The sequence below is a fragment of the Neopelma chrysocephalum genome, unplaced genomic scaffold (assembly GCF_003984885.1).
Source record: "Neopelma chrysocephalum unplaced genomic scaffold, ASM398488v2 Primary Assembly neopelma1_138, whole genome shotgun sequence".
Classification (NCBI taxonomy): domain Eukaryota; kingdom Metazoa; phylum Chordata; class Aves; order Passeriformes; family Pipridae; genus Neopelma; species Neopelma chrysocephalum.
This window is the reverse complement of record NW_020897800.1, coordinates 2,843,280-2,864,969: the sequence shown is the minus strand read 5'-3', so window position 1 is coordinate 2,864,969 and position 21,690 is coordinate 2,843,280. Positions and strand designations below refer to the sequence as shown.

The 21,690-nt window shown below is 48.2% G+C and overlaps 2 protein-coding genes across 4 annotated transcripts in view; both read right to left on the bottom strand.

Moving 5' to 3' along the window:
* TECTA (tectorin alpha) overlaps positions 1 to 9,427 on the bottom strand; it is a 34,958-nt gene extending 25,531 nt beyond the window's left edge. Inside the window, exon 1 of the mRNA XM_027699518.1 lies at positions 9,416 to 9,427. The gene's annotated coding sequence lies outside the window, so the exon portion shown is untranslated. The remainder of the gene's footprint in view (positions 1 to 9,415) is intronic.
* TBCEL (tubulin folding cofactor E like) lies at positions 115 to 20,069 on the bottom strand. Of its 3 annotated transcripts, XM_027699524.1 has the most exons (9): positions 19,973 to 19,994; positions 16,782 to 16,921; positions 16,395 to 16,544; positions 14,057 to 14,196; positions 11,563 to 11,744; positions 10,309 to 10,565; positions 8,611 to 8,737; positions 8,198 to 8,314; positions 3,931 to 4,249 (listed from the first exon to the last, which is right to left on the bottom strand). In XM_027699524.1, the coding sequence occupies exons 2-9, from the start codon at positions 16,840 to 16,842 to the stop codon at positions 3,931 to 3,933; spliced, it is 1,353 nt and encodes a 450-aa protein (XP_027555325.1). In that variant the 5' UTR covers positions 16,843 to 16,921; positions 19,973 to 19,994. The 3 variants fall into 3 exon arrangements, with proteins under 3 accessions (XP_027555324.1, XP_027555325.1, XP_027555326.1); XM_027699523.1 differs by lacking the exon at positions 19,973 to 19,994 and having other exon boundaries at positions 115 to 4,249; positions 16,782 to 16,911; XM_027699525.1 differs by lacking the exon at positions 16,782 to 16,921 and having other exon boundaries at positions 19,973 to 20,069.
* Positions 20,070 to 21,690: the final 1,621 nt, after the last annotated feature.

Below are 21,690 nucleotides of genomic sequence, written 5' to 3'. Positions count from 1 at the left end.
AACCAATTACCTATTTGGCCTGAATTCCACCGCTAAGTCTGCGAGCAAACCAAAGGCAAGTCGTGGGAGCAGGAAGAATATCCCCCGTGAGAGAAACCAGAATAAAAAACGAGATGGACTCACAGTTCTTTTTCTTTGAAATTACACATGGATGCAACATTAACAGGGAGCAAGAACAGATCTTCATGTTTAAACTATATTTGAAATTTCCAGTAACTGCAGGAAAGCAATCACAGAGGCAAAGGCCCGAGATGGTTGAAGCCCCTCGAACGCTGCTCTGGGGAAGGCGTCTCTCTGCCGCCTACAGAAGTGCCACATCCAAACGAGGGAGGCCCAGCTGCCAGGAATACGTATTTTAGCCTCTGGACTGCTTCCAGCACCTCGTTTGCATTTTCAAATCTGCACACGAACAGAACCTACAGAATCTCATTTACAAGCGAAAGCAGCAACCGAGGAGGCAGAGCCAGTGCCAGAGATTCCAGACCCAAGGAGGCCCTCCCCAGAGGCAGCTCCTCCGGGCCACCCTGGGCCACACTCTCACCTGCCACTAGGATGTGTGCAGCTCCCAAAAAACGGTGTTACAAACCCCAGCCGGGGAGCAGAGGGCAGTCAGCACGCCATGAATATTCATAACATCGCCCCTTAAGCGATCCTCCCGAAACATCTGGTCAAAACACGGATAGTCAACAGCAACGTTATCCAAAAACACAAGAGCACAGCATCCAATCTCAGCACACGGAGCCGTGTGACACTTTGGTATGTAGCTGTCACCTAATTCCCGGTGAGCCAGGTGTTTGCCCGCTGCGCAGACTGCCCGGGGCAGACTTTAATGCCTGAACTAGCAGGAACAGCAAAACAGCTCTTGACAAAAGTAGCCCTCTGATAGAAGGACACAAAAGCTAGGGAAGCTTGCAAATCTATTTTGTTTTCTCCAAGGAATGTGGCAGAGCCAAGGATGTTTTCACCTGGGCACAGCCCCTCCTGACACCGCATCAGTTTAAATCAAACCTCCTGCCACATCAGGACCCTACGACATTCTCAGGATCCCAAATCTCTTCTCCCACTCAGAGCACTCTCCTCTCTCCCCAAGACATGGTCCCTGTTAAGTACTAACACGGCACATGCACAAGACCCTTTCCCAACAGGTATTACAAAAGGAAAGGGATCTGGGGTGTTTTCCCCCATCAGTTGTGTGCCTTTTGGTCCTGCTTTCCAAAGCCGATCATCTGGACACATAAACTGTCTCTGGGTTTTGGATGTGACTCCTTCTCCTCGGGAAGACAGCCAAGATTTTTAGTTTCCACCCCACAAGCTGCACACAAGGTGAATGCCTTGAGAACATCATCCATTAAAAACCCTGCCCTGGAGAAGTGGCAAGTGGTGATGTTGATATTGTGACTTCTGGCCTGCCCGACCAGGGGAGCTGGGTTGGGTGTCAGCACCAAATCCCCACTTGTATGTCAATAGCTGTTCTTTCCCATCTCCCAGTTCCCATCAGGTCTGCCACAAATAAAACCAGGATTTACTGACAGTCCTGAGCTGGTGCAGTGACAGCACCATTCCCTCCAGGGACAGGTCAACTTTTAGTGGGCAAACAAACTTAAAAGCACATCCTTGGGTCTTCTTTATCATCCCATTCAGCTCTTTAATGGTCTTTGTTTATTCCCTTCTCTGAAACCCAGACACTTAATTGTGCTCAGAAAGTTGGTCAAGAGTTACAGCATCTCATTAATAGCAGGTACAATGCCATAAATACACCCACAGAGGCAATTACTGCTCTACAGAATTAGGTCAGAGACACTTTTGCATCCCTCTTGGTCGCTTACCTCGGACACTGCAGCGACTCAGGGACAACCTACTTACACTGGAGGTCAAGGGCTGAAATAGGCTTCTAATATTAAACAACCATATCTTCATAAAACTTTGCTTTATAACAAAATATCTTATTAACCACAACTTCTCCTATTCGCACGTATGTATATATATATATCATACACAAAGTGTTGGCTTAAGAGTTCTGCTATAAGGCAGCAAATTACTTTCACTGCCCAAAACGGAAAATACATCTTCAGTAAAGCTCTAGCTTATAAAAGCATCATTTTATGTTACACTGCCACTACCTCCCTGCTGTTTAGTTTTACAGGTCCCACAGCTCTGCAGGTACATGCTGTGGTCTCTATGCTACCTGTGGAAAGTCTTGCTCCCTTTCCTATTGCTCATCTCAACGGGGCCAAGAAATTGGTATTTTTGGCAGGGGGGTGAGGCACAAATTATTAATTTGTCTTAAATCCTCCCATTTTTAATGCTTACTTTGGATGAGGAACTACTCCCCCCTCTGAACTATCCCCACATCTTGAACCTGAAGACTATGAGATAACATTTCACCCCCTCCCCATCCTATCCCACCCCACTTTCTAGGTGAAATATGAAGAGAAATACACAACTCCAGGAATATCAAAGGAGCTTGGTGATGTGGACAGAAGCATCATGGGAAAGAAAGTGCACGTGGGGACAAGGGAGCATTTCAAAATTAAGGTCAGGAGTTCATGTGTAACTAGAGCCCTCACTGCACAGCTTCAAAAACTTTTATGCAGCTGCTTGTAACTAGGAAATCTGAAAAGTCTTCAACTTGTCAAGGAGCAGAGGAACAAGGGAAGACATGGGGAAGGGAAACAAGAGATAGAAAGGAAGGAGGATTTCACTGAACAGGAAAGAGAATCTGCTCTGCAGCAGAAAACAGGGGCTAACTTAAGCAGCAGCACAAGGTGGGGGAAGCCAATAGGGAGTGAAAACCTGCTGAACAACAAACATGAGTCTGGTTGCTTCGTTACTCAACTTGTAGGAACTGGTCCGAGCCGACACATTGTCCTGGCTCAGACCCTAAGCAGGGACCCCCAGCCAGGGGCCCCGGGGAAAGTGCTAAGGTTTGAATTCTGGTGCAACAGCAACAAACACAAACTTCAACTTCACTCTTCCTCTCCTCCCTGGAGAGGAATTTTAGCCATTCCACGTTCAGTACCAGCTGGCCAAGGTTAAGTGCATGGAGGATCTCTTCAGCATCAGGATGGACCATGGTCAGTGGGGGAAGCTCTTCAACCCCTCGCTGACCTGTTACTCTAAAAGCCCTTCCAACGCAACACCCATCCCACCACACTCCAAAATTCACTTTGCAACACACCCAAGGGTCCCGTTGTCCTCAGCCTGCCAGTGCTACAGGCTGCAGACACAGTGTGAGACGGGAACAGCCACCAAAACTTCCTGGTTTTCCCCCAAATCAACGTGGATACAGGGCGTGTGTTTTGAAAAGAAAGTTTCTTTCTGCTAAATTCTCTTTCTTTCCCCCATTTTTGCACTCCTAGAAACCAAACCAGCGGAGTGAAGTGGATGCACTAAGTACCTGAGCTCTGAATCAAGCGGAATAAATACTGTTGGAGATCTTGTCTGTGAACTCGAGCACAACAAAAGGTTGAGACAGCACCAAGCTGCAAGGAAATACTTCAGCAAGCTCGAGCCACAGTCGGGTAGCGAGGCCAAAGGGAACTCTGGTGGAGCAAAACACCAAAAACGTAGGAAAAGAAAACAACAGGTCAAATTCTGCACCGAGCTGTTGGCTCCCTTATGGACCCTGGCATTCCTTAGCTTGAACAACTGACCATTCACGCCAAATCACGAGTATACCGGAGCATCAAAGGAAACATCAAGGTATTGCCCACACTGAAACACACGTCCTGAAGTCAACTGTCACCTCAAGGTCACCTGCAGTGGATGGTGGGCGTTGGTTCTCACGTCAGGGCACCTCCTCCGGGCTAAGAAATCACCTGCTACAGAAACACAACCAAACCTCAACCAACCAACCGAAACAAAAACCTTGCAAAAACTCCTTAATGCATGTGTGTGGGTGTGGGGGGGCATGTGTGTGGTCAGGAGAGGTTATTTCATTCTGGGCTCCACGTAGATTTTATCCCCATCCCGGATGCCGTAGGAATGCAGCGCTCGGGAGCTGTACTTCATCTCCTCGGGACCAAAGGGAGTCTCCTGGTCCAAGTAGAAGAGCAGCATGTTGCTCGTGGACAGCTGCACCACAGTTTTTAAGTGCTTCTTCAGCTCTGCCACAGTCTGATCGAGGCGGATGGACATCTCCTCCACCTTATCCTGGAAGTGAACCTCCACCTTCACGCTGCTCTGAGGCCGAAGATCCACCACTGCCAAGGGCTCCAGCTTCCCATACTTGGTGACCAGCTCGTGATACCTGGAAAATTCAACAATGCCACAATTAGGGTGCAGTTTCACAATGCACATTTCACAAGTCTGAATGTTCCTCACATGAGATCACACTGACCCTCATTCAAGTTTGAGGACCTGGAGAGACATTCCCTAGGAATAAATTTGGGTGGTATGAGCCCTGTTTTGTCCCCTGCCAGCAGGACACTTCACAGAGCACTGTTTCTCAGGCAAGATGCTGAAAAGATATTTGGAGGAAAGAGAGGGCAACACACTCACAACTCTACAACTCCTGCTCCAGTGCAAACACTTCACTAAAGAGTGCCAGAACCAAGCCAGTGCTCACACAGAGGACACAGCCCTCAGTTTAGATTCCCATTGTCTGTGGCTTCATGGTCTAGCTGATTGTCAGACATCCCTGCTGTTTTCCAAAGGGGCAGCTACATCCCAAATGTTACAATCATCAAGATCACCAAATCAAGGTGAGCCGCTGCATGGTTTGGAAGGTGACAACAAAACAGGGGACTTCTTGCCAACTGATCCTTCACACCTACTCTAAAACAAGATGGGAATTTTACCAGCAGAGCCACACACCCCGCTGTCACTTTCTCCTTGGAGCCAAGTTCTCTTCCCAAGGTCCATCCCAGGGAGCCATTCCTGGCAATGGAAAGTCTGTCTCACCCTCACCGGGTATCGCTCCCATCAGGCAAGGCTGCATCTCCCTGCCTGGCTGGGAAAGGGGCAGAATGGCAGCACAAAACACAATGGGACTGAAATGACAAAGGCAGAGCTGCTGAGGAAAGGTAACATTTCAGAGCCCCTCCGCTCTGCCCAGCACAGAAAGCGCTTTTTGTTCCCGCTCCCAGCGCGAGCTGAATGCGATCGGTGCCGTGTCACGGCCCCTGCCGAGCAATGATGGGACCTGGCAGGCTGGGAGACCCCAGGGAGTCCTGCTGGAGGCAGGAATGTTCCTGGAGAACAGCAGCCCCTCTGTCTGCTGGGAAATGAGGTAAGGGCCACAACGCACTAGGATTTCCCCAGTCTCACGGACAAACCGAGCCTTCCCCAGGGCACAGCGTCCAAAGGCAGCCTGGTGCCCTGCTCTCACAGCCACCTGCTGATAGGATCAGGACTGTTTGTTTGGAAAAGCCATTAGTGCTGAGAGGAGACAACACACTCCCCATATTTGACCCACCTGCAGTTACAGCAAGTGCCAACCAATGTGTCATCGACAGGGAGGGTTTCTCTGCAGCACAGTTTCCTCCAGGTCTAGAAGGATTTGTCAGCAGGGAAAGAGGGAGAGAGGAACCAACTCCTTGCTGCTCCAAGCCCTTGGACCACTCTGGGACATCCCTTTAACTATCACCATCTCTGCTGCTGCAGACCAGCAACACTTTCTTATGTGCCAACTGGAATTACTGTCCTGACTGGTGCACTGAGGGCAACTGCAGTGAACTGGGCTGATGGTGGGGAGAGGATAAAGAGGGGGGCAAATTTCGAGCAAGCTGAGAGAGAGAAGCACCATCAGTGGGCTAAGATGACCCAAATACGTGCTGTTAACACATGGAGGGTCAGGCAACGCTGTCTTAAATTTTCTTGTGTTGAGGGAAGGCAGAAGCAGCTCTGCAGTCTGCCCCTTGTACGTGAGCTGCAAAGAACGTCGGGAGTCTGAGTGACTGGCTTCCCTCGGATCAATAAGGATAAAGGCACACTGCTTATAAGGTTCTTTTGTACCCCGATAATAGGCACCCTGGAGACTCTTCTAATCACCCTTGCAGACACTGGCTGCCAGAGCAGAGGATGCTGAAGGACTGAGCCTGGCTAAAAGTGCCTCTGATACTCTGCAGATAAACAGTGGCCCAGACAAGCAGAGGAGTCATTAAAAACCCAGAGACGCGGCGACGTCACTCCAGGAGACAGCCAATATTGGATTGTACACTCAGTGCTCCCTCTAACCCACGGCATCCAGAGAGATAAATTGTGCTTTCCATTCCCCTCCCTCCCTGATCCCTTCCAGCTGCAGCCTGGGAAGACACGAGTGCAAGCAGGGGGGGTTCTCCTGGCAGAGCTTATCTCACGCTGCACCTTGGCAGTCTCCAGGGGGGCTGCTCCCACTGGGAAATTTTCCGTGCTCCAGCGTGTCCTCCCTCTGCTCCAGGCAGCACTGCAATGCAGATGCTGTACCCCCAGCAACAACATGTGCGTCCTGATTAGATTCTAATTACAAACCACCTTTGGAGAGACCACACCAGATTTGGGAGCAAGGAAGGGGAAGCTTTAGCAACAAACAGACACAGAATCCCAAAGAATGCCAGGTTTCCCTTCCTACAAGGGCTGCTGCCAAGGGCCCAGGAACTGAAACCCAGCCCTCAGCACTGGGGACACTCAGCCATCTGCAGCCTCACTAGAAAATAGCCTGTAGTGGCACACAACCCCTCCAGAAAAAAACAATCCTCTTTAGTAGCTGCAGGAGTCTCTTGGAAACGCTGCACAGATGAAGGGATTCAGACAAAGAGGCCATTGACCACAAAAAAGGCAGTAAGAGTGTTTAAAGGTTAAGAAACCAGAGGGGGAGGTAATCTTCCTAGCAGGTTGGTGAAAATCAGCCTGGTTTTCTTGGATGGGTGAGACATTAGTGATGTCTTACATGAGATCCCACCTTGAAAGTGACCCCAGTGGTGTGGGAATGTGTAACTATGTGGGTGCACACAGCCTGTTCCCTAAGTCCATGTCCAGAGACAGGAAACAGCTTTCTTAGAAATAAAATGTTATGGAAAATAATCCATTTTGGGAGCATCACCATGAGCTCACAGCCTCTGCCTCCCCTCCCTCTCCCCTGCATTCTCTGACTCTGCTTCTATCACTTCCAATATTTCTTCCCATTTTTACGCTTCAAGGGCTTCTAAAATTACAAGCCAGGACTTGCCCTCAGGAAAAGGCACAAGAGGGATCACCAGCTGTCTTGTCTCCCTGACTACACGAGTGCCCTTTGCCTCTGAACTGACCCCAGCATGCCTTTAACAAATGTTATAATCACTGAACCTATCAGGATTCATAAAAACCACCCTGCCCTCATGCCCTATCCCAGCCTTCCCATGCCCTTACTGTACCAGCAGGTCACAGACTCAGTGCTTTAGGAAAACAAGAGACATTTTACCTAAGAATTAAGCTGGGGAAAACACTGACCAGCCAATGTAAACACTGACCAGATTCCATTTGCACCTTTGTCATCCATTCCAGGCCCTACCTTTGACCTTCAGTGTGTCCCCACCTTTGTCTGTCCCCTCAGAGTCACACACAGAGTCTTGTCCTACCCCTTTTCTGTAAAAAAAGGGCTTTAAAGCTCTGCTGTCAAAAAGCACATGAGGGTTCTAGGGCAAAAGGTACAGAAAGGCAGTGGCCTGATGGTCCATGATCCTTCCTCAGCCCATTAGGAGCAGTAAGCAGATGCTGGCACAGAGTTCAAGTTCATTAGTTTAACCAAGATGAACGGGTCATTGGATGTACTTTTCTGGCAAAGAAAACCCATCAGGCTTGTGATTTGCAGGCCTGAAAATGAGGGGACAGCTTCCTGTTGCCAGTCACATTCCACACACCAGATGGTCAAGAGGATTAGATGCCCTGGCCTGGCACCAGAGATCTGCCCAGGCTTTGGGGCACTCCCAAACACAGGTGGATTATGAAGGGAGCCATCAGAGGGGCCAGGAAACAATGAAGATCATGAACTGAACAGTCAGGTTGTTAATTGGCACTTGACACAGAGGATTTACGACCGAATTTGACTCGGGAGTGATCCTACAGGTCCTCAGACAACAGCCTAAAATAACGACTTCAGCTAAAACAGAGGATTCCAAGGCAGGAGGAAGGATGGAACAGTTAGCAGGATTTCCACGTAACATCACCTGTTCAGTGACCTCTCCTTTAGCCTCCCCACCCTCCTGCCCCTGCTCTCCACCGCACAGCAAAGAATTCACACCTGAATGGCACCTCCTCCTCCGGGAACTCCATGTAATATCGGATGAAGAATCGCTCCGAGTCCTCTCGCTCCCCATCGGCAACGATGCTCCCGTTGAGCTTGATGATGGATGGCAACCTGCAAGCAAGACACCAAGTTTCATGCTCTTTCTCCAAGCACATTCAAGATTAAGCACTTTCATTTCACCACATCACGTGCACAGGCGTGTTTGAGACCCAAAAACTCCTCCGAGAAGCAGAGAAGTCAGACAACATTCCCACTCCTCCGTCTTTCCCCACACAACAAAACCAAGCTCCAAATCTTTCTGAATTCACACAGAACCCCCTCTCCTACTCCTTTTCCCACAATTACCTGCTCCCACCCGTTGACTGTCACCTCAAGCTCCTGCTGAGCAGAACAAAGAAGGAACAGACCTGGCTATTAGCAGCTTCCTGCGCTCCTCGGTGGTGTAGGACTGCAGCAAAGGAATTCCCAGCAGCTTCACTTCCTCGAGCTTGGGAAAAGAATTTAACTTGTCAATGTCTTCCCAGCAGTGCAGACCTGCTCAGAAGGAAAGACTTGTGTAAACAAACACCGACAAAACATTGTGTATCCAAGACAATCAGAACACATGTGACAGGTGAGTGTCACTGCTCTTCCTTTCGCTCATGAAGTGCTGAAAAAAAAACCCTCAATTTTTTTGCTTACAAGACAGAGTAGCTGAAATTCTCTTGTGCTGTTTTCCAAGCCTAGAAGGATGATCTCCATGGCTTAGTTTTTCATGGATATGGATCACTCAGTGTTTGGCCTTGCTGCTGAGGACTGACCAGCATCAGTTATGATGCCTGTGTTTATAATGGGATGCTGTCTTTACAGGATTAAATTCATCAGGGTTTGTCATTCCAGGCAACACTAAACAGCCATCAAGTGGCTTTACCTTGCACACATGACTACCTTGAGTCCTGTTTCTGCTCACAACCCAACAATAAAACAGTCCCAGAAGCCATCCAGGCATTAAATGAAAAAGGCTTTAACTTGATTTCAGCCCCCTCCAGACCTGGTATTTGGGATAACAAAGCAAGCAGGGAGAGTAAATAAAAAAACCTGAGGATTGAGCACCAGTAAAGCCCTGAGAGATCAACACAACTCGTTGCAGAGTCTACACATGACACAATTTTGCAGTGCAGCAGCTTTGTCTAAAAACCCCAAGAAGTTTAACACGCTCCTTGGGATTTCTACTTGACTTCCAGCTCCCAAAACATCAAAATGCATTACAGAACCCAGAGTTCTTAAATACCTGGCATCAAAACTGCAAAACTACTTACCACAGAGGCACTTGTTCCTCAGTGAGACAGTGCTTTCAAATCCAGCCTAACAGGCTTTTCCTCCTCTAGTTAGCTTTAAGCCTTTATTAGAGGCAATCCTTGATGCTTACATTGTAAAGCATGTTAATAAAGCACCTTCTACCTGCCTGACACTCAACCAGCACTTGCACAGCATATAAAGCTGTAAAGAACAAAAGCTGATGATGCATCAGGTACTCCTGCAGATGGACTTGTGCTGCATGTGTCATCTCATAAACACATCACAGCCCTGCAGCTCTTTCTCTCTGAGCACAGGGCGCTCTTCCCAATATTCCAAATGCTCATTCTCTGTCTGGAGCTGAAAATTCTCTGGGGCTGAAGTGTAAAAGCAGCTTCAAGCATAGCTTATGGCGAGCTCCTAATGACTGAGCACAGGTGACAGACAGCTTCTGGTGACAGGCAGCTTGATATGTGCTGCACACCTGCACAGACCCTCATTTTACCCGAGATAAAACAGGGAACAAAAGAAAAACAGGATTCTTTCATCCTCTCCACTGCCAGACATTTATTTATCCTTCTCCAGCCAGGAGCACCTGAGGCAGGGATGTGAAACAGAGGGAAACTACTCACATAAAAAAAACCTTTGCCAGCTCATTTTGAGTAACTGCTGGTCCACACTACTCTGCCTCATCTTTGATAATGATGACTACCCAAAGCAGCAGGCAAAGCCCACAGAGACGGGCTTGTTGTCACCTACACGGGAGGGGAGCTCTGATCAACCAGTCATTCCTCCTGAGAATAAATCCCATCCTGCTCCAGGGCTCTCACCTGATTTGTGCAAGTTGATGGATCTCAGGTTGGGGAACAGCCTTGCCAGGGAATCTTCTGACTCTTCGATGGTGGTGAGGTTGTTGTTAGCCAGAATAAGTGTGTCCAGGGATGGAAACATAATTCCCAATTTTCGAATTTCAGTCCAGTCTTGAAGATTATTGTCAGTTATGTGGAGCAGTTTGAGAGACTGGCAGCAAACAGGAGAACAAGACACTGTTTCGTAGTCGTTAAGGCACAGGAAGAGCTCCTCCAAGCTGCACAGGGGCAGAAGGATCATGTCAGCACCTCAACACACCTTGAGAAATGGTATTTCAATTTTATGTGATTTTAACGTAACTTCCCAAAGTGATTTGCAGCTTTTGAGAGCTCCACGTGGAATGTTTCCACTACACCTCTGTTCCCATCTATAAACCTTCTCCAGAGATTAAAAAAAAAACATCTAAGTGTTTCCCTGGCCTCCCAGGATTAAATTTTTAACACATTGCTTGGGGTTATCTTCCACATTTGTGCCCAACAAGCCACCAATGAACTCCAGAAGTGATTGGTACCTGCTCCCAGTGCTCACCACTTAATTTAAAATGGTGTTTTGATACAACACTGATCATGATTTTTCCCCCCACATCACTGGTTCAGCCAAAGATTCCCATTAAAGAAAGAACAGAGTTTCAGACAACTAAAGTTTTCAGACACCTAAACTGGCTCTCCCAGTCCCAGGGAAGTGGAGGTTGGCCACGCAGGATATTCTGGTGTCATCAGCTCTGCTTATAAAGCCATACAAATCTGTCATCAAAGTGAAGCCAACGAGGACATCCATGGGAGTAGAATGCCAAGGTGGCCCGTGGCCAAACCACAGAAATCAACACTTTAGCACAGAAAAGCAGGATGAACTATTACTTGACAAATGGGTACATCCCACTCAATCCCTGGTGCAGGTATGCACTGCACCACTCACTGTGCAGTGACTCACAGGACAAGGGGTCACCTCCCACATTTTTGGGGTGATTATCCATCCATCTCTGGTATTTAGATTGGGAGGAGAAGCTCCAGGCTTTGCAGTGCCACACAAGTTCAGCTTTTAATACAATGTAAAGCATTCCCCTGGGCAGTTCCCAAACTCCCAAAGAAAAAAGAAAAATCTCTTTGTTTTTTTAATCAACGATGTCCTCATCCCTTACCACGAAGTTCAACAACCCAGCCTTGACCTGCTTGCAGCAAACAGCCCTTTTTCTACACCCAGCTTCCCAGGCTTACTCAGGTAATTCCTGCAGGATGGTGTGCACTGTTTCCCAGGAAGCTTTGCTGTTGTTGAGCACAAGTTTGCGAACGCCAGCGAAGGACCCAGCGCAACTTCTCTCTAGAACGGACAAACTGAGAGGGTTGGAACTCAAGTTTAGAAACTCCAAGTGGGGAACGTTGGACACAATTTTACTGACCTAATGGGGAGGGAAAACAAAACACAAAAAAAAAAGAGAGAAAAAGAAAGCAATGTGTGTCAGGCAGTAATCAGAGCTCAGGCAATAATATCCCACCTCCTAAAAGGGGATCACCTTGTGATATGGGGGAGTGATATGGGGGAAGGAGTGATATGGGGGAAAAGGAGTGATATGGGGGAAAACACAGGGCTTCTGGATATCTACCTGTAATTCATACTCCAGCTATTCCTGATCTAGATGGATTGGTTAATTGCTCATTTGCCTCAACAGTTCGTTTCATTACACTCCCTGAGCAGCTTGATAAGAGATGGTCAGTCCCTTGGGAGAGGTCATAAAATCCACCTCAACCCCAAGCTGGAGCAGCAGCACATTCCAGGAGCCAGCAGGCCAGGCCTCTCTCAGCAGGGAGGCATCATCTTGGCACATCTCTCGAGTTTGTGGCCAACAATGGCCACTTGCTCAGCCTTCCACTGCTCCCCAGAGCTCAATCAATCCATAAAGAACACCTCAATCAACCTCATTTCCCTCTTTGCCTCGGTGGGAAGCAGCTTCCACCACCATTCACACACCAGCTGCACTGGCAAACTGGGGATTTGCAGTGCCTGGGACAGCACTCTGAGAGAAGAGCTCAGTGCAAAGCCAGCAGACAGAAAATTAAACTTATTATATGACCACCATAATTGAATGCTGGGCTTTTTTAATCTGTGGGTGATCCCACAGGTGGGAAAGGCTGCTACAAGACCAGAGGCCAAAACAAAGCCAGCTAAAACCCCTGAGATGGAAGTTCAGTTCAGGGACAGTCAAAGAACTGACATTCAGGGAAAAAGACATTAATCCAGAAAATAATTATGAGTCAGAGAACACCTGTCTGGAGAGCTCTGCTCCACAAAACAATTGGGATGGGGGGAGATGGGGCAGACCAGGACACACACAGGTCACTAACTGGGCCCAGTTGCCTCATGCAGAGATTGAATTCAAGTGTGGCAAACATGAGGTAATGACCCTGCCTCACTTCACACCTCATCCTGGGTGATGTCATGTTTTAGGTGCTGCACCTCAGGAATTAAGCAGACAAACTGGGTGACATCAACAAAAACACAGGATTTATCAAAACTGGCCTATGATGAAGAATAGAAAAAACCGTTTTTTTCCAGTGTTATGCTAAAATAATAAAAGGAGACACGAAAGCTCTTCTTCAGGGTATAAGGAAACAGCAATGGATGCTCCTCTGTGCCTGCTGAGAGCAGGGCAGGGAGTAATTGGCTTAAACTGCAGCACAGGAGGCTGAAATGACTCAGTTTAGACCAGGAGGTTATTAGCTAAGCACGGGAACAGGCCACCCAGGGATCTGGAATCGCCACCATGGGCAGTTTTTAAGGGAGCTATTTATCAGTTGTGGATGGGCTATGAAAACATAAACCTGTCTCAGAGGAAAGGGTCAGTGTTCACAGAAGGTTTTCAGTTCTAGGGCAGCCTAAAGAGGCTGAACACAGAGCAGGGTGCAAGACATGGAGCTCATGAGTGACCAGTGTGTGTGCAGCTCTCCCAGCTGCTGACCAGATGTGAGGTCAGCCCAATGAGCTGGGACAATTCTGCAAACACCAACAGGAGTCTGATACAAAAAACCCACAAGGCATCCCATTTTTTTCCACCTATTTCCACCAATAAACACTAACATAAAAGGAGAGCATAATCCAGTGAGGAACTTAATGACACTTGAGCAGACTGAGATTGTTTTACTCACATTACATTGCATTTATCGAGCTTATTTCACCCAAGTGCTTTGAAGGATTTTACAGCAGCATTTGGAATTAATTAATGAGGCTTCAGAAATACCCTTTGTGGTAAATGTTACTAAATCTGTCTTGCAGATAAGGAAACTAAGGTGGAGAGAGAATAAATACCTTGCCCACCATCACAAAATCAGTGGCAAAGCCGGGAATCAACTGCCATTCCTTGGACCCCCTCAGTTCTTACTCTGTTAAAAACTGCACTGCCCATTAACCTCTTGATGTTAGAAACACCAGTTCCAGTGCTTTGCACAATAAAATAACATAAAAATGTATATCTTTCACCCACAGGCCAGGACTGTAAGCTCAAAGTAAATGGAGTAAAGTGCCAAACTGGATTAATTTCACCCCATTCATCGCTCGGTTGCTGTCGAGGTAAATAAAAATCAGCTTCAAAGATGAGAAAGCAGCCACTAAAAATGCAACTCTCTCCCCTTTAAACGAACAAAGTGCTTCCATAAATGTAAAGTGTTTGCAGCCCCTGTAACAGGCTTCAGAAAGGTGCAGATGCCACCGTTTTACCTCGTGCCAGTCTTCCAGTTTGTTGTCAGAGAGGTCGAGCTCGAAGACGTGGGCGCAGAAGGCGGCGATCTCGTTCTCATCCCCGGCACAGGTGATGCCACAGCTGTTCAGCACCAGCACACTCGGCAGGTTCAGGCGGTCTGGGACAAGGGGAAAAGAGAAGCTGCCCCCTGGTCAGCACTGAATTTGAGTTACAGAACCTCCAAAAGCAAAAAACACCCGCCGGTCGTTCCCAAATTGACACAGATTTAAGGAGCTCGGGGTAAACGTGGGTTTTATGACAACTGGCATCATCACAAAGTCTTTTTGATTCTACACATGCAGTGCCACTCAGTATCAGTGCTCTGCAGTTACTGCATGTATTTCTGTCCACAGGCCAGTCCTTTGTCATTTATGGTGTGTCTCATATCAGTTCTTGCCAGAACTTGAGCTCTTCCCCAGGCATCTGCTGCAGCAGATAGGACACAGGACTAGGTGGAGCATTTGCTGCACTGCCAGACTCCCTTATCCCTTATCCTCTTGCCCTTAGTAACAGCAAGGATGTGTTTAAGCATTTCTTCTCTAAGCTTTCCCTTCCAAGTTCAATGTAGAGGGTTCAGCACTCCTACATGCTGGAAAAGCTCAGGTCTCTACTCTGCTTTTACATTTCTGCTTCAGTTTTGCTCTAATGCCTTCTCAGGCAGGTAAATGTTCTCAAAGCTATTCTACAACCAAGGACCTCAATCACAGCTCCATGTGCTAAAGCCAAAACATGACAGAAAGCTGTGGATTTGTAACAGGAAACCATTTCAACTCAAGGAATCCATCTCAAGGCAAGGCAAGCCTTGAGTTCTTACACTCCTTCACATACAACATGGCTTTCCCACCTCTCCAGAGTATCAAGAGCTATTAAAATTTAACAACCAGCTTTTTCCTAAATAGGTGGCCCTTTTTATCTCTCTCCTTAACACCTGACAGCTACAAAACTAGAAAGGATTCTAGGAGCAGACAATTATCTGGAGTGATCTGAGTTTCCAAGTTTTCTGGCTCATTAGTGTTTGGCTTTTTAAAGGATTGTGTTGCACCTTGGGAATTAGTCATGACGTACTTGTAAGTCATGTCTCAGTCACATTTTAAGATGTGTCCTCTTTTCAGCACCCAAACAGCTCAGGTGAGCAGGTGCTCATTTACCTGGAGAGAGGGCACTGACTGAATATTCCATCAGGCCAATTTTCTATTTGTGTTCTTTCTGAGTGACACACAGTGTGTTTTATCCTCAACTGAACTCAGGTTCTTTTCTCTCCTCTGTCAAACTCAGTTATTGGAAACTTCACCCAGCTGATTTCTGTGGTTATTTTCCCCTTTGGGGCTGGTTGTGACACAAATTGACCTGATGGATGTTTGGTCAACTCATACAGGTCACGATGGGCAAGAGGTGACACAAAGACAGGGCAGCTCTGATGGGATGAATGTGAATCTCAGACCCCTCTGTATAATCCAAGAACCAAATTCTAACATCAGAGCGTGAGGGAAGACTAAAGAGTGTCAAATGGATCTAGTTTAAAGGACACAGTGACACACATTCTGCAGTCAGGGAGGCTCAAGGACATCCACAAGCAGCACAGAGCTTCAGACACACATGTGGCTAAACTCCCTTGAGGCAACAAGGTCAGAAGCACAGGAGAGGGGATTTCTGCACTAGGTCAGAAAGCATTTGGTGCCTTGAGAAGACCAAGTACACTTCAAATCCATCTGAGTCTCTTGTCACAAAAGCAGCCTGGCTGGAGATTCAGTGACTCTTCACTGTGCTTGAAATATGTCCCCTCCTGTGTACCTTGGGCTTCTGTCCCTGCAGGCATCAAACCTAAGCTGGTGGCACTGCATGGCACCACTGGCACGTGCACCAACCTCAAATTTAGGTCATGTGTTATGTATTTGTCAAGCCACCTCTGCCAAAATACCTGTTGCTGCAGCCAGTAATAAAGCAGGATCACTAGCTTGAATAAAATAAGCTCTGGGGACTGTTGAACCCTCAAAACTCAGACTGCACAGGGCCTTAGGTCCATCTTCAATGACAGGCTTGGAACCTGAGGATCTTTAAGGTCCCTTCCAACCCAAACCACTCCATGATTCTGTTCTATTCTACAATTCTGGTTCTTTTATGCTGTAGAGAAACTCACTTGTTTTTCACAGCAACCAGTTCAGTCACTGCATCAACTTTGCCACCTCTCAGCTCATTGCTAAGAAACATATTATAGTACACATTATAACATATTGTGATGGTGCTTGTTTTGGCAATTCAGGGTGATTCCCCTTTCCTTTGATTCCCCCCAGATGCTCAGAAGGATCAGGAGCCTACCTTTCATGGGTGAGCCCTGTGGAGTTGCTGGGACGTGCACCCCCATGCCGGGTCCACGGCGATACGGGAAGTTTTCAGGGCTGTATTTCTCACAGAGAACTTGCATGAAACTCCTTCCACTGGGCTGGTCCATGCTCCCTTCTTGGACTTCTGGTTAGTGCAGAGAAAAACAGAGCATATAAACAGTCAGCAACTATCACCTCTAGCAGTGGTGCCTGAAAATAAAGGAGAGAAAGCAGCCACATGGGTGACAGGTTTTATTTCTGAAGCACAGATTAGCCTAACAAGTCAAATTCAAACTCCAGATTAAAGTAAAGCATTACCTGAAAAGAAACCAAAACCAGAGGGCCCAAGCTGCACAAACACACCATCACAAGCCCTCCTTACCCCACATGCTCTTACAGGACAGCTCCAACATGCCCCAGGCTGCCAAAGGCCACTTCTGCATCTCCCAGGAGGACTGTGAGGAATCCAGAGCTCCCCTCAAACACACTGCCAGGGCAGCGAGGAGGGGAAGGAGCAAACAGCTGTTTGTGAGTAAGAGATTGCTCAAACAAATGTTTACCAAGTCCCCTTTTCTGCTGTGTCACCAAACACTCCCCAGCACATCGTCTGGCCAGACCAAAAGGCGAGTTTTGCCAATTCCATTCTGCAGCTGCCTAATGCATCTGGAAGATAACTGTGCCCTCCCTATCTAGGCACGACACAGAACAGCACAGGAAGAAGGACTTGGCACATCACAGGCTGCTGACCTGCCTAGAAAGATACCAAGTGGCAGCTGGGAGAGTATTTGGCACAAGGATCCCTCGATGGCTGGTGTTAGACCCAGGTGAGACTAAAATTCTCTGTCCTACTTTCCTCTCTGAACTTGGCATTTTGTGGTTTTGTAATAAAGGAGTAGAGCTTGATACATGCACCAAGAAAGAGAATCTCGTTGTTCCTGGGTTTCCAGAGGTCTTGTAGCACAAAATCTAGACATAAAAACCTGAAAAAAAAGTGATTTCAGCTCCCCTTTGCTGAGAATCACCTGTTTAACAAGCTCTACTTTACTTCTCCATGACCAGACTATCTAAAACACACCTATTACAAAGGAACACACCTATTACAAAGGACTTCAGTAGAACAAGCAGCAAAACGACTGAAGCCTGTTATAATTTTTAATTTATATATAAAGTTTATATGTCACAAATAGGAGCTGAAAGGATTGGTCTTCCTTTTAAAAAAAAAAACAACCCACACTATTTTTAGCCCTCAACAACTGGGTTGATTCATATCTCCAACTCAATTCATGTCACTAGTCTATCTAGAATGAAAAAAAGAAATCCCTGTTAGGAACAAGGCATTTAATTTTAGGCTAAAATATTCTACTTGGTACAAGAACAATGTGCATTGACAGCCAAGGCTTTAGGCTGAAAGCAGAGTGGTTTGGGAGCTCAGTCCCATCCCATGGACAGGCAGTGCTTTCCAAACACACATTCAGACCTCCTGGTCTGGAAATGCTGGAAGTCCCCTGTGCAGAAAGCTTCCTGTCCTTCACATGGCTTTTCTGTCAACTCCATTCCTCTTTGCTGAGCAACCATCAGCTGAAAATTCCACATGAGAAACTCCCCTTAACTAGAGGCAAAAACTGGTGTTTTCAGCTGCAGTGGGAAAGCAATCCAGAGCTGAGGAAAAAAACTAACGACATTCACATTCAACAGCTTTGAATCATCAACATTTTCCTTCCCAAGCTCCAGTTTTGCACACCAGTGCCTTTGTTAGATGACAGAAATGTCAAGGAGTGTCAGTCACCTTTTCCACTTCCCTCCCGTGGGGCTTCACAGTCACTGTAATCATGTCATGCACGTGGCTTCCCTGAATCCCTACAATTATTCCAGAGCAAGGAGCAGCTAAGCAAGGCTGACAGGATTCAAGGGAATGTTGTCAACACAAGGGCACGGGGTGACCTGCAAGGTGCACGTCCCTGAGTGTTTCCCTGCTGACAGCATGAGGAACAATCCACATCCTAAAATAACTCTGGGGTTTCTAAAGGACAGCACAGATTGCAAACGATGCACTGGGCCTCTGGAAGATGTCAGCAAACAGCCTCTGTTGGTCTATTTAAATGCTCTGCTGGAGTGGCAAACAACACAGAATGCTGGGATGGTTTGGGACCTGAAAGATCATCTCATTCCAACCCCCTGCCATGGGCAGGGACACCTTCCACAAGGTGGAAGACACGTCCAACCTGGCCTTGGACACTTCCAGGGATCCAGGGGCAGCCACAGCTTCTCTGGGCAACCTGTGCCAGGGCCACACCACCCTCGCAGGGAAGAACTTCCTAATATCCCACCTAAACCTACACTCTCTATCAGTTTGAAGCCATTCCCCCTTGTCCTGCCCTTATCAATAGTCTCTCTCCATCTTTCTTGTAGCTCCTTCAGGTCCTGGAAGGCCACAGAAAGGTCAATTCAAAGCCTTCTCTTTTCCAGGCTGAACAATCCCAACTCTCCCAGCCTTTCCTCCCAGCAGAGCTGCTCCATCCCTCTGATCATCTTGGTGCCTCCTCTGGACTCATTCCATGTCCTTCCTGTGCTGGGACCCCACAGCTGGAGGCAGCACTGGGAATTGTCTGCAAACAGGAGCATGACCCTGCCTCAAGATTCCAGGGAAAACCAGGGTGCTGCTGCAGCTGGTGGAAAGAGAACACTAGAAAAACACAAAAAACACTTCCATCCCCATGCTGTGTGAGGAGAACAAGAGACCCTGGAGGAGAATGGCACCACTAATGACATGCTAATAAAATTCCAGAGCCACTCGAAGGCCTGCGGGCCAGATCCTGAGTAGTCACACACCAAACACATCCTGACATGTTTGTACACAGGAAAAACAAAGCATAAGGAACAGCACAAACATCAGCCTGGAAGGAGCTGGAAGGTCCTTCTCCCGAGACATGATTCAGGGGAATTATTTTTGATGTGATCTCAAGAGACAGAAAAGTGAATCACAGAACCAAAGAGTCCCAGAAGGGGATGGGTTGCAAGGGGACCTTGGAGATGCTCTAATTCCAACCCCCACGCCGTGGGCAGGGAAAGCCTATCAGGATTTAGCAGGGATAATATTGGTGCAGGCAAAGTGACCACCAGGGCAAGCCGCTCCACGAAGTCCAGCACGGCTGTGTGCCCACACTGCTGGGAGCAGCCGGCACCGGCAGCAGGACCGAAACCGCCCCAGGGACACCCGGCTGACCCCGTGCCACGCTCCTGCCCCGAAGTGACACCGTGCCACCGACCCAGCAATTCCCACGGCGGGGCTGCCGTAAATCCCACCCGGGGCGAGCCGGGGTGGTCCCTGCCCGTGCTGCTGGGCGGGAAGAGCGCCCAGTGCCCCCGGACAGCCCGTGGGCCTTCCCCGGGCTCCCCCCGCCCGCCCCCGCTCCCCTCACACAGGCCCCTCACAGCCCCGGGTGGCCGCGGCCCCGCCGCCCTCGCGCCCCGCCGGCCCCGCCGCGCTGCCGGGGTGTGCCAGGGTGTGCCGGGGTGTCCCTGTCGCCCCCCTGTCCCCTCCTTGTCCCCCCCTGTCCCCCCCGTCCCCCTCACCCAGGCCCGGCCGCCTCGTCCCGCATCGACCCGGAAGCAGCTGCAAAACATCACGTGACGCCGCGCGCGGTCACGTGATCGCGCCACCCCGGTTGCCGCGGAAACGGCGACGCTCGTGACGTCACCGGTGTCCCCAAAGTGGGGGTTTCCCCGGGATAAACGCGGCCGAGCGGGGCAAAGGGGGTAATCCCGCCCTCTGCTCGGCTCTGTGAGGCACAGCTGGGCTCCTCAGGACAACAAGGAGCTCCTGGGGATGCCTTGAGGTCCTTAAATCTTATTATATAGAATTTTAATGCAGCTTTTAACGCTTCACAACTCACCGCCCCTTGTGCGCCCGTTTCTGGGCTCCTCAGGACAACAAGGAGCTCCTGGGGATGCCTTGAGGTCCTTAAGATCCCTAAATCTTATTATTTAGAATTTTAACACAGCTTTTAACGCTTCACAACTCACCGCCCCTTGTGCCATATTCTTGAGGTTCTGCTTAGCGTCCTTTTCAAGGAATGATTTCAGCAAAAACATCCGATTTGTACAGAGAACATCACACACACTGTTAGATACAATTTTAGACTAAACTAGAGGAGAGGGAGAGAGATTTGTATCCCAAATGTCAAATGGGACCACCAGCCCAGTTTAGGGAGGTGTGCCCAGGGAAAGGCCTGAGGGTGGTCTGGGGGATGGACAGTTTTGGGGCCATGATGTTAGGTATGATAATTAGCCAGTATTATAAAATTATAACAGCTATTCTGTGCGCTTCTGCTTAAATATGTTTTATGCACCTTAAGGCCTTAATTAAAGATCTGTTCTTAATAAACTGTCCAGAGAATTTTTCTCTCATTTTAGGCAACACTGGAGCAGGTCCAGCGGAGGGAAACAAGGAAAATTATTTAAAATTACATAAAATTATTTTAAAATAAATAAATGCAATAAAAATAAATTAAATAAATATAAGTAAATAAAACAATTAAAAATAAAATAATAAAATTTTAAAAAATAGTTGAGGAGCTGGAGCATCCTTCTGACCAGTAAAGGCTGATGTATAATGTCAACAGCTTGTCCAGCAGCTACACCCCTTTGCTGGCAGTGCCATTCTCAGCCAGTTCACCCATTTCTCTCCTGTTTACTCACTGTCTTTTCTGCAGTGGCTGGTCATGACCTGAAAAGGTAGGACAGAATCATAGAATCCCAGACTGGTTTGGGTTGTAAGGGACCTTAAAGATCCAGTTCCACCCCCTGCCATGGGCAGGGACACCTTCTACCAGACCAGGTTGCTCCAAGCCCTGTCCAACCTGGCCTGGGTGACAAATCATGAAGCAATGAGCCTACCTGATTCCCCACCTCCATCCTCCCCAGGATTACATGGTGGGAATGAGACACTGCCTGAAGCAGGCTCATTCCCCATCCTCCCTGCCAGAGGCAGGGGAGTTTGAGGAGAGCTGCATTAGCCATGGCTGAATGGCTGCAGGGCATCCACAGCCTCTGCCCAGGCTGTAACATCATCAGGACAGCTCTATCCTGTTACCTGCACACCCCCAGGGCTGCACAGCAGCAGAGCACAATGGCAGCATTGTGGGTGCTACCCAGGCAGAGGACAAGAAAAAGTGTTCAGCAGCAGCCCAGGGGGGTGAGGGACTGGTTTAACTCCTGCTCTGCCACGTATTTCCCGCCTCACCTTGGACTCACATCATGGCTTTGCACCCACAGGAGACAGACAACTCATG